Source organism: Dendropsophus ebraccatus, chromosome 5 (genome assembly GCF_027789765.1).
Source record: "Dendropsophus ebraccatus isolate aDenEbr1 chromosome 5, aDenEbr1.pat, whole genome shotgun sequence".
NCBI lineage: Eukaryota > Metazoa > Chordata > Amphibia > Anura > Hylidae > Dendropsophus > Dendropsophus ebraccatus.
In genome coordinates, this window is record NC_091458.1 from 142143499 (window position 1) to 142156803 (window position 13305).

The 13305-nt window shown below is 40.0% G+C and overlaps 1 protein-coding gene across 1 annotated transcript; it reads left to right on the forward strand.

Moving 5' to 3' along the window:
• Positions 1 to 599: 599 nt before the first annotated feature.
• Positions 600 to 12972, forward strand: C5H3orf85 (chromosome 5 C3orf85 homolog). Its single transcript, XM_069971501.1, has 4 exons — positions 600 to 779; positions 1899 to 2032; positions 5741 to 5829; positions 12817 to 12972. The coding sequence occupies exons 1-4, from the start codon at positions 734 to 736 to the stop codon at positions 12869 to 12871; spliced, it is 324 nt and encodes a 107-aa protein (XP_069827602.1). The 5' UTR covers positions 600 to 733; the 3' UTR covers positions 12872 to 12972.
• The last annotated feature ends 333 nt before the right edge of the window (positions 12973 to 13305 follow it).

Genomic DNA, 13305 nt, shown 5'->3' on the forward strand with positions numbered 1-13305 from the left:
CAACTGATTAAAGAAGTCCGCTGTTTGCAAAAGACATCCAAAAATAATGATCATGTTCATTATTTTGACGTCTGCGGTAAAAACGTCCTTTATTCAATACATTGTGTGCATTGGATGTCCGTCTTTCCATTGACTTCAATGCATTGTCATTGCAGTCAGTTAAAGCGCGGCAATAACAGATGTCTTTTTAAATAGAAAAAGCAGACACCTTTTCTCTTTTTTTGACGTTGTGTGAACATAGTCTAAGATACTGGTGCTGAGTGAGTGAGAATATGTTAGTAAAGAATTTTTTTTTAATATTATTCTTCAATTAAATTTTTTCCTCTTTTTTCCACGTGTGTTGGACTATGGACTGGACAGATGACTGTTAAAGTGGAATTCAGGAGATTAGCACTGAAATTATAAAAGTTTGCTATGATACTAGGATATCACATATTGAAACAGCAAACCCCTTTAAGAAATCATGGAATTATTGGAAGTGTCATTGTTTGGTACTTGATACTGTATCTTTCTAGTTTTCCAGCGTGGCATCCTTGTAATCTATGGTGTAAAGTACAAACTAGGCTTGGCGGTTACATTGGACAAGACTCTCAACCCATGTTAATCAGTACATAAACAGTTTGCAGATTCAAAGGTCATAGAAAGTGAGAGACGGGAAGGAAGAAACGTATTTATTTGTCTCCCTAATTCTTACAGAGACATTTCTGGTGCTGCTGCTCTCAATAGATTTGCAATGGGTCGTATAATAATTCTTCTTCAAGTTTCTCTCTTAATGCAAGGTAAGAAAATAATATTATATATTACCTATTACCTAACAATATTATATATTACCTATGGACTATGTTCACACAACGTCAAAAATAGAGAAAAGGTGGCTGCTTTTGCAATTTTAAAAAACGTCTGTTATTCGATTTAATTGACTTCAATGCAATGCACCGTTTTTACTATTGAATTCAATGGACTTTTCAATTAAGCCGCACCCAAAGGCCAATTAGTAACCCCAAACTAGAATAATGTACCAACAGCCGTCATTACACTAAGGGGAGGCCAGACAGCTAAACGACGTCCGTTATTTTAGACTCAAAATAACGGACGTCATTTTAAACAGAGCTGGAAAAACGTTGTGTGAACTTTACCTAATAATATTTTATATTTCCTAATAATATTATATATTACCTATTACCTAATAATATTATAATGTTACCTATTTCTTAATAATATTATATATCACCTATTACTTAAGAATATTATAATTACCTTTTCAGTGTCAGACTTCACACAACATTTTTTCAGCTCCGTTTAAAATGACGTCCGTCTAAAATAACGGACGTCATTTAGCTGTCTGGCCTTCCCTTAGTAAATGACGGCTGTTGGCACATTATTCTAGTTTGGGTTACTAATCGGCCTTTGGTAGTGTAAAAAAAAAAAACTGTGTGTGAACAACTAATAAATAAAGTCTGCTGTTTGCAAAAGACGTCCGAAAATAAAGATCATGTTCATTATTTTGACGTCCACGGTAAAAACGTCCGTAATTCAATACATTGTGTGCATTGAACGTCCAGCTTTCCATTGACTTTAGTGAATTGCCATTGCAGTCAGTTAAATTGCGCCAATAACGAACATTTTTTTAAATATCAAAGTCGGCTGCTTTTTCTCTTTTTTTGACGTTGTGTGAACATACAAATAAATATTATTATGATATACAAGCTTTTTAGAATGTGGATATTCTAATTATTAGGAAGATGTGACCCAAGGGCCCCATTCTAAGGACTGTGGAGGTTTAAACTCAATTTACATATGAAGGAGCATATAACTACAAGATAGATAGATAGATAGATAGATAGAGAGATAGAATCTAAATAGACGAATAGTTTACATCTATGTTTGTTGATGTGCAGGTATTCTAGGAGCTTCATTCTTTTCAGAGGAAACTACTAACCAGTTTCTAAGGCTCAAAAGACAAGCATTCTCCAGACATTTCTGGGAACCTGCTCCCACAGAAAGTTCATGGACTTCCACTATTACAGACCAGGTAGTATACGGATAGATATCTATGTGTGTGTGTGTGCACATATGTTTATTAGTCTTTAGTTTTCTTATTTTCCAGCAAGAATATATAGAGTACTTTAAGTCATACTGATGCATTTAAATGAAGGGATTTACGATGTAAGAGGCGGCAAGATGAAGATTTCCAACAACTAGTTCTGCAGTTAAACTAATAAGGCTAATTTAATGAATGACAAACAAAATAATTTCAGGGAGTCCTCATTTATTTATTTATTTTCTCAATATTCATTAATTCATACAAAAAGAATTATTAGGTAAGTAACATTAACTTTCAGTCTAATCCAGTGGTTCTCATCCTGCTGCTGTGTATCATAGGGAGTACAGGAGGCAGGTTTAGGAGGTATGTGTAGTGCCCTAAAAAAATTGATAGCATTCAGCAATGTCCTGAAGCGCCAATCAATGCTGCAAATCCTACCTCCAGCATCATCATCATCAGCCTCTGCTCCGTACATAGTGGATGCTAGAATTATGCCCTCCTCCTCTGGCGACAGGGGGAACGTCTGACTCTGGCTACAGAGGGCTTACATGGGTACAGTGGGTGCCTCTGGCTCAGGGAATACCTGCCTACATGAGGTAACTCTAGTTACAAGGGGAAAACATGGCTCCAGGAGGTATAATTGGCTACAGGGAGCATATCTGGCTATGGGAGGCATACCTAGCTGCAGGGGGTAACTGTCTACAGGGGGCATATCTGGCTACTTGGGTATTATATCTAACTACCAGGGGCAGGGCCCTATTAACAGCTGCTGCTGCCCTGGAACTAAACCTGAAGACGCCCCATCTTCACTCACCAATTAACATCATGATTTTCCATTTTCTCAACAGCATATTGGTATCTGATCAGTCTTAGGCTGCGTTCACACTACGTATATTTCAGTCAGTATATGTATATTTCAGTCAGTATATTTCAGTCAGTATTGCAACCAAAACCAGGAGTGGAATAAAAACACAGAAAGGATCTGTTCACACAATGGTGAAATTGAGTGGATGGCCGCCATTTAATGGCAAATATTTGCTGTTATTTTAGAACAACGGCTGTTATATTGAAATAATGGCCGTTATTTACTGTTATATGGGGGCCATCCACTCAATTTCACCATTGTGTGAACAGAGCCTTTCTGTGTTTTTAATCCACTCCTGGTTTTGGTTGCAATACTGACTGAAATATACTGACTGAAATATACATATACTGACTGAAATATACGTAGTGTGAACGCAGACTTCAAGCTGCGTTCCCACATTTAGTGTACGTCGCCACATGCAGCCAAAACCAGACCCTAATGCAGTAACCAAAAGCGTATGGGCAATAATCCTGGTAACAGTACATGGCTACTGAGGAAGAAATGGGAGTCTGGCTTCGGGCGCATTCATTTCTCTACATGTAGAAACACTGCCATACCAGACCTGACCAATGCCACCATACACCCCCCCCCCCCCGCCAAAAAAAAAACAAAACAAAAAAAAAACACAGCAGATATACTCTGAATAGTCTGAATAGGAAGTGAGAAGCTAATAAAAAAAAAAAAGGTGTTTCCTTCCGCCTGCTCCCTGGTGTTGCCCTCTAGCTACAGGTATTTGAAATAACAATTTCGCAACTGTGGATTTAATGAACATCTCACTTTGTTATCTTCTCATATTTTACTGTCCAAAATCTTCTTGACAACACCATTCATCTTAGGGCCACGATAAGCTCTGTATAAAGCCCATCCCCCCCACCCCCCCGTAGCCAGTCACAATGCCACCTGTAGATATAGTGTTACATGGTGCAGACCTGAAAACTGGCCCATTATTACTGGCTACACAGGGTATACTTGGTTGCATAGGTATTACTACTAGCTTCAGGAGACATACTGTATGTGGCTACCTGGCAACATGGGCACACGTGTCTCGATGGGAAATATCTGGTATCATGGGGCATACTTGGCTCTAGAGAAATTTTTACAGGGAGCATTATATCTGGCTACAGGGGGCATTATAAATTGCTACAGGGGGCATTGTTACTGGAGAAAGAACCATCTGGCTACAGGAGGCATCGTTACTGGCTACAAGGGGCATAAAATATGGTTACAGGAGGCATTATTACTGGGGAAGGGGGCATTATTAATGGCTATGGGGCAATGTATTAAGCTACAGAGGCACTTTATCTACAGGTGGCATTGGGACTGGCTACGGGGGGGGGGGGGGGGGTCAGAGACTTTATACGGAGCCTATGGTGGTCCCGAGATGCATGGTGTTGTCAAGATTTTGGACAGTAAAATATGAGAAGATAACACAGGGAGATGTTCATTCTATTCACAGTCGAAATTTTTTTTTTTATCTCAGATATAAAAAGTAAAGAAAAAATATTGGACACCATGTAGTCATTGCAAAAATGTAGTTTCTTCATGTAGTTATTTCAAAAAGTATCCTGGCTACTTAAGCTCTGTTCAAATTTGCATATAGGAGAATCCTTGACATGTTTATTTGTCACATGATGGAGACCACCAATGACTGAATGACCCCTTCAATTTGGGGTTCCATCGTGGTGTCTGTTTTATTAATGGGGAAAATAATGCTATTGGTGCTATCAGTGCCATCCTCTAACCAAACCTCACAGAACACCACAGGAGGGATTTTATATCAGTGCAAATTGTGGCACTTTGTTTCCTTTACTGGTATTCAGCATACACATAGTTAAGCATACGAATAGTTAAGCATACGCATAGTTAAGCATACATAATCTTTACATTGCCGAAAATGTATCAAAAAAGGGCTTGTCTGTTTAAATTCAATTTAAAGTAAATTTAGGTTTAAAGTAAATTTGTGCAAAAAAAAGTGCTGTACAGAAACTCCAAAAGCACAAAGAGGATTATAAAAACTACCACTTTAAGCTTCCCAACGCATTCAAACTCATTGGTATGTCTTGGGACGGCATAGTCAAAATCCATACCTCAATCCATTTCTGTCAATCCTCAATCCAGAATCTGTGGCGTGGCTTTAAACAAATCTGTCCCCACCCTGACTCCCCCCTCCCAAACCGCCAGTATCGCTCTGTAGCATGAAAAGCAGCAGCAGCTAAATGGTCCCTGGAACAGAGCATGAACCGAGGTTTTGCTATAACAATGGTTGGGGGAGTCGGCGTGGGTACAGATTCCCTTTAAGGCTGCCATACAACAATGCAGCCATCTAACTTGATGGCATTAAGGCAGCTTAGAATGAAAAATGTGGGCAAAAATATCAAACAAAATATCAACAAATGTCCCCTGCTGATTGTGAAAGTTACATGGAAATGTGCCCTTAAAGGAATTATCTAGTGTTAAAAAACATGGCCACTTTCTGCAGAGACAACACGGCTCTTGTCCCCAGCTTGGGTGCAGGTTTTGCAAATTAGTTCTATTGAAGTGAATGGAGCTTAATTGCAAACCACAACTAAACTGGAGAAAAGAATCGTGTCCTCTCTGGAAGGAAGTGGACATGTTTTTCTAACACTGGATAACCCCTTTAAAGTTACTCATATTAAAGGTGTTTGCAGCCTTCCTGTACACTTCCCTATAAGAATCTATGAGGAGGTGTCGATTGCCTCACCTGCTGCGAGATTTCTTTATATATATTAGTTTAGGGAACAGTTATGTAATATATTGTTATAAAGCAATAGTATCATACAACTAACAGTTTCTCTTTAATTTATTTGAAGGCACGTGATACATGGCGCTCACTGGTAAATTCTGTGCAATATTTTCTGAATTTGAAGTTTGATCATTCATCTTATTCTTCAAACATTGGGTAAGAATTGCTGAAATCTGCCTCTTTTGGAAGAAAATTCTTATTTTTGACCCATTGACACTTGGGTTAAAGTGACTATGTACCCACAATCTGACCTCCCCGACCAGCTTGTACCTTCGGATAGCTGCTTTTAATCCAATATCTGTCCTGGGGTCCGTTCGGCAAGTGATGCAGTTGTTTCCTAAAAAATAACCTTTAAAGTTGCAGCCCTATGTCAAATTGGCGTGGCCTAGAGTGCCCATGCCCTAGGTTTGCGACACCTCTCCGTCCCTCCTCCCCGCCCTCCTCATCACTAGGAACGCCCCCGGGCAGGATTTTCTTCTATTGCTCACCTGTCTGAACACTGCACAGGTGCCTTATTGATCAGTGACACATGATCAGTATTCACCCAGGTGATGAATAGGAGAAATGGTTCTAGGGGCATTCCTAATGATGAAGAGAGTGGGGAGGAGGGACAGAGAGGTGTCACAATCCTAAGGCATAGGTACTCTAGGCCACGACAGTTTGACACAGGGCTGCAAGTTTATAAGTTGCTTTTTAGGACAATAACTGCATCACCTGCTGAACGGACTCCAGGACAGATCTTGGATTAAAAGCAGCTATCCGAAGGTACAAGCTTGTCCGGGGGGATGTCAGATTGTGGGTACAGAGTCGCTTTAAGGTCTGGCTGGCATGTATTATAATCTCCTCTTTTTCTCTTCCTCCATGTATTACTATGGATAGAAAGGACTGTGATGCTTTTCCTGAAATAATCTCCTGGTTTTCTCTCCCTCCATATATTACTATGGATAGATAGGACTGTGCACTTTTCCTTATAATCCCCTGGTTTTCTCTATCTCCATATATTACTATGGATAGATAGGACTGTGCACTTTTCCTTATAATCCCCTGGTTTTCTCTCCCTCCATATATTACTATGGATAGATAGGACTGTGCACTTTTCCTTATAATCCCCTGGTTTTCTCTCCCTCCATATATTACTATGGATAGATAGGACTGTGCACTTTTCCTTATAATCCCCTGGTTTTCTCTCCCTCCATATATTACTATGGATAGATAGGACTGTGCACTTTTCCTTATAATCCCCTGGTTTTCTCTATCTCCATATATTACTATGGATAGATAGGACTGTGACGCTTTTCCTTTATATAATCTCCTCTTTTTCTCTCCCTCCATATATTACTATGGATAGGTAGGACTGTGACGCTTTTCCTTTATATAATCTCCTCTTTTTCTCTCCCTCCATATATTACTATGGATAGGTAGGACTGTGACGCTTTTCCTTTATATAATCTCCTCTTTTTCTCTCCCTCCATATATTACTATGGATAGATAGGACTGGGATTCTTTTACTTTATATAATCCGCTGGTTTCCGCTCCCTCCATATATTACTATGGATATATAGGACTGTGATCTTTTTCCTTTATATAATCTCCTGGTTTTCACTCCCTCAATATGATACTATGAATAGATAGGACTGTGATGCTTTTCCTCTTATATCTCATGTGTATTATATGTCTATGTAGAATAGTATGTTAGAATACGACATGTAGACACTCTGTTCCGTGCACACATTCACTTGAAGCCTATACTAGAAATAGTGTATATTAAAGAAGTCCAGCGAAAATTTTTAATAAAGTATTGTGTCGCCCCCCAAAAGTAATACAAATTACCAATATTCACTTATTACGGGAAATGCACTAAAAGTGCTTTTTTCCCCTGCACTACTGCATCAAGGCTTCACTTCTGCTGGAGAGAATGATGGCAGGGGGACACTGAGGGACACAGGGCACAGGAGGGACACTGAGCATCCCTCTGCCATCATCCTCTCCAGCAGCCACAGCCTGCACAGCTCTGGGAGTCGGGTCGTGACATCACCATTTTATCCAGGAAGTGAAGCCTTGATGCAGTAGTAAGTGCAGGGAAAAAAGCACTTTATAAGGATTCCCTGTAATGTGTATATTGGCGATTTATATAACTTTTGGGGGGCAATACAATACTTTAATAAAAATTTTCGCTGGACTTCTCCTTTCAAGGAACCTGTCAGATCTTTCATGCTACCTTAATGGGCAGCATGAAACAGAGAAAGGTCCCACTGCTGCAACAAGCTATGATTTACTCTGAAACACTGAGACATTTCTGATGAATTTTAAGTTTAAAACCTGCCTGGAACGGGTTATTAGTCATATGGGCTGACCCAGACAGTTACATCCCGCTTAAAGGGGTTATCCAACGTACATTAAGGGGTGTTCTGGGGGCCCACCAGAGGATCCTCCAGTCCTCCGGGGGGCCAGTCCGACACTGGGCACTAGAATAATTCTTAGTTTATATTATTGTTATGGGTTGATGAATATATGTTCATTTGTCTTGGCATATACACATCTCTTTATGTCTGTATGTTCGTGACAGTATTTGATACTTATTCTGACATCTACGACTGTATCTCAAGTCTACATCTTTGAAAAAATGTAAATGTATGAAATTTTTATCTTTTTCTGTATAGACTTTCAAGCGTCAGCCATAAATGATAATGGTCATGTCTTTGCTATTAATGAGTTAAACCCGGAAAATATATTTGAGTGATTAATTTCTGACATAGTGCTGGTTATTAAAGAAATGCCTGGTGTTTTAAATACTTCATATGCCATTTTAATTATTTGCCTTGTTGGAAAATATAAATAATTTACCAGATTATCAGTTCCTATGAGCTAAGTGCATAAAATATGTAGATGCTATTTAATTTTCCTTTAGAACTTCCACATGCAGTTTCACTTTGATTCAAAGTAGTCGCCGAACTCGCTAATGATAAATAAGATTTAAATCCACAATTAATGTAATCATTCTGAGTGAAATCTATTGCCACAAAACACATGTTCCCATCTTTTTAGGACTTATCACATTTCTAATGTTATCTACAGATGACCTGGATTAGCTCTTTGCCTCTATGTAGAGACCATAGAAAACAATATTGTCACAGTATAAGCAGGATACAGTAAGATAATGAAACAACGTATTTGTTTCACCCATTACTTGAATGGAAATTTCCCACCCCTTCAATCCATATGGTAATGAGTCGCTCATTCTGAGGAATAGAATAGAACTCTTAATATATTGTGAAAATGTTCAGTTTCTTTTAAAGCCATCCACGTGAAGTGATATTATAGACATTTAATACTCAACATATGAAATTCCCCAATGCTTATCACCAGAGAAGCTGTCAGTTGGGCAGTCACATAGGTAAGAGAAACTGTCAGTTGGGCACTCACATAGGTAAGAGAAGCTGTCAGTTGGGGGTCACATAGGTAAGAGAAGCTGTCAGTTGGGGGGGTCACATAGGTAAGAGAAGCTGTCAGTTGGGGGGGTCACATAGGTAAGAGAAGCTGTCAGTTGGGGGGTCACATAGGTAAGAGAAGCTGTCAGTTGGGGGGGTCACATAGGTAAGAGAAGCTGTCAGTTGGGCACTCACATAGGTAAGAGAAGCTGTCAGTTGGGCACTCACATAGGTAAGAGAAACTGTCAGTTGGGCACTCACATAGGTAAGAGAAACTGTCAGTTGGGCACTCACATAGGTAAGAGAAACTGTCAGTTGGGGGGGTCACATAGGTAAGAGAAATTGTCAGTTGGGCACTCACATAGGTAAGAGAAGCTGTCAGTTGGGGAGTCACATAGGTAAGAGAAACTGTCAGTTGGGCACTCACATAGGTAAGAGAAGCTGTCAGTTGGAGGGTCACATAGGTAAGAGAAGCTGTCAGTTGGGCACTCACATAGATAAGAGAAGCTGTCAGTTGGGGAGTCACATAGGTAAGAGAAACTGTCAGTTGGGCACTCACATAGGTAAGAGAAGCTGTCAGTTGGAGGGTCACATAGGTAAGAGAAGCTGTCAGTTGGGGAGTCACTTAGGTAAGAGTAGCTGTCAGTTGGGGAGTCACGTAGGTAAGAGAAGCTGTCAGTTGGGCACTCACATAGGCAAAGGAAGCTGTCAGTTGGGCAATCACATATGCAAGGAAAGTTGTCAGCTGGGCAGTCACATAGATATGGGAAGCTGTCCGTTGGGCACTCACATAGGGAAGGAAAGCTGTCAGTTGGGGACTCACATAGGTAAGGGATGCTGTCAGCTGGGCAATCACATGGTCAAGGGAAGCTGTCAATTGGGCACTCACATAGCTAAGGGAAGCTGTCAGCTGGGCAATCACATGGTCAAGGGAAGCTGTCAGTTGGGCACTCACATAAGTAACGGAAGCTGTCAGTTAGACACTCACATAGGCAAGGGAAGCTGTCAGTTGGGCAGTCACATAGGTAAGGGAAGCTGTCATTGGGCACTCACATACTGTAGGTAAGGGAAGCTGTAATTAGGCACTCACATAGGTAAGGGAAGCTGTCAGTTGGGCAATCACATAAGTAACAGAAGCTGTCATTTGGGCACTCACATGGGTATGGGAAGCTGTCAGTTGGGCAATCACATAGTCAAGGTAAGCTGTCAGTTGGGCACTCACATAAGTAACAGAAGCTGTCATTTGGGCACTCACATGGGTAAGGGAAGCTATCAGTTGGGCAATCACATAGAAAAGGGAAGCTGTCAGTTGGGCACTCACATAAGTAACAGAAGCTGTCATTTGGGCATTCACATAGGCAAGGGAAGCTGTCAGTTGGGCACTCACATGGGTAAGGGAAGCTATCAGTTGGGCAATTACATAAAAAAGGGAAGCTGTCAGTTGGGCACTCATGGGTAAAAGAAGCTGTCAGTTGGGCACTCACATGGGTAAGGGAAGCTGTTGGTTGGGCACTCTCATAGATACTCACAAGCACTCACAATTTTGGGGAACCTGCCATACCCTCATGTTTACTATTCATTCTGGGTAACGTGTGGCTACGTGATATTATGGGAAAACAGGGAACAAAGCCCCTCATGAAACCATCACGCCAAGTGTTAACCTGTTGTTAAACTTTTTTGCATGTACTATAAGGCTATGTTCACACTACGTATATTTGAGGCTGTATGTTTGAGGCTGTATAGCAACCAAAACAAGGAGTGGATTGAAAACACAGAAAGGCTCTGTTCACATAATGTTGTAATTGAGAGGTATTAACCCTCTATAGCGTAAGTCTACATCAGCATTCTATTAAAAAGGTAGATTAGAATCAATGGAGTCGCATCACAGAGGGGAGGGAATATGGTCACACTGGCAGGAGCCCGGCCTGCCCCCAGTGCATAGAGCCAGGCCAGCCTAATGATTGTATTTGTCTTAATGCACTAAAGGCATCTATGTCCTTATATACCACAACCAGCTACATCAACAAGAGAGTGTGCTCTCTAAAATGCTGAAACAGAGGCCATACAATATTCATGCAATACTTAGCCATCAGCCACAAATATTTTAATAACATACTGTATGCTGCACGCCAGAAACAACTTATAAGTTATCGAAATCTATATTTATTAAGAATGCCCAGCATACCATGTACACCATGTTTGCAGGAGTCCAGTGAGTGTTAACAAGGCAACAGCCAAGACTGCCTTTATAATATAACTGTTGTTTCAGGATAAGCTGTCATGTGTAAATGAGGAGCAGCGCTATAGCTCAACATTATGGCATTTATATCTGTAAAGGCCATATTACACGTAGCGATTATCGTTTAAAGATTCGCTATAACGATCGTTCCCTAGCAATTTTTTTACCTAGGGTTTTTTTAGCGAACGATTCTGAGGTTATTACATTCACTGATTACTTGAACAATCGTTTTTACATCGTTATAGGGTTGTTAATTGTTCCTCAGGACAGCGCACATAGCATGTTTTATCAGCGAATGACTTATTACATGACCAAATATGCGAACGATCGGTGAACTAACAATGATAATTTTTCAACATGTTGAAAGACCAAAATGAATGATTTTTCATTAGTCGTTTCATTGTTGGGTGTTATTACACAGACAGATAATCGTTCATTTCGATCGTTTTAGCGAATTTTTAAACGATAATCCTTCCATGTAATAGGGCCTTAGGTTTCAGTTGTCACAGAGCTGTGGGTGATGCCTGACATCTATTGTGCCCACAGAGGAGGAGATCCTGCACTTCTTATAATAAGTTGTAATATTACAACAGTTTGTGTAAACAATCCTGGGGTGTAACCTCTTAAAGTCCTTTTACACAGGCCAATGATTAGGCAAATGAGCCTTTCTAGGAATACTTAATCCCAATAATAACCCATATAAGAGTCAACTATTAGCCAATGAATAGGTTTCTTCAGCTGATTGAATCTTTTGTACAACCATTCAAATTATCTTGTTGGTCATACATCTCCTTGTCTAAACTGGATGTACAGCCCCAAAAAATCTATTTAAAGAAGTCCCAGCCCCCTCAGTGACGTCAACAGAATGGACTGATCTGGAAGCCCTTTGAAGATGTCACAGAGGAGGTGGGGATTAGGCCTCCAGATCAGGCCATTCTCATGATGTCACGGAGGGAGGAGGGACTACATTGCCATTGTAGGCGGGGAAATGGGGCACGATGCCTTGAAGCCCCACCCAAATGGCGCTGTCCACCAATGATACCATGTGTTTTTGACACAAGAGAGCACTAAGAAATCCTTTATACAGTATGATATTAAATGTCCAGAATGTAAGTATTAGAATGGTGCTGAGAACTCCTTAAGCATCACTTAAAATGGGCCACATGAATGATCGAGTGATCGATTGATTGAGCCTTTCAAAGGCTCTGCAAACAAGCACCGATCTCAGTGATCAGAGCTTGTTTGCTGCTGCTGGTTGGGTCATGTAAAGTTTTTTTTGTTGGGGGGGATTTCTTTTGCAATATTTGTTGAAACTCCAGTGCCTATATAAGCACTGCATTGGAAGTCCCTATTAATTGACTACTGGAAACCATCACTTTATGTTTTTGAATTAGGAACAAGGATTTTGAATTTGTGATAATAATAAAATGTTTAATGCATGTAACCTTTCTTAAACTTTTAATTTTCTCCTTTTAGGAAGCACATGAAATCTTATGTCAATGAGTTCTGGCCATGGGAATCCAATCATTGAGATGAACTATACATGCAGAGTCTTCCTGGATGTGACAAATGTTAATGTAGATCATTGTTAGGTGTCTTTATAAGTTATAATAAATTTATTGTGAAAAGCGATTTCCTTTATACACTACTATACATATGGTGCTATATACAGAATATAGCATTTTTGTTCCATGGTCTTATTTCCAGTAGACTGTCTCAGTGTCCCTATGGTGCTTTATAATCCAATTACATTCACAGAAAGATTACTGTGTTAATGTGAACACAAAATGGAGTCTATAACATAGTATGAGAAAAGGTCCTGCTCTGAATGCGTTTACAAACTAGAAGGATGCGGTTGCTAAAAACGGAAAATCACATGGCTTTTAAGGGGTAGTTCACCCCCTAAAAATTTTCTTTCAAATCAGCTGATTTTTACATAGAAGTAAATTACAAATCTCTGGCACC

Excerpts from the sequence above, each read along its gene's own strand:
- C5H3orf85 (XM_069971501.1), top strand. The coding sequence starts at position 734 with ATGGGTCGTATAATAATTCTTCTTCAAGTTTCTCTCTTAATGCAAG. Across the intron at positions 780-1,898 it reads AGTTTCTCTCTTAATGCAAG|GTATTCTAGGAGCTTCATTC; the intron begins GTAAGAAAATAA and ends GTTGATGTGCAG. Across the intron at positions 5,830-12,816 it reads TCTTATTCTTCAAACATTGG|GAAGCACATGAAATCTTATG; the intron begins GTAAGAATTGCT and ends TTCTCCTTTTAG.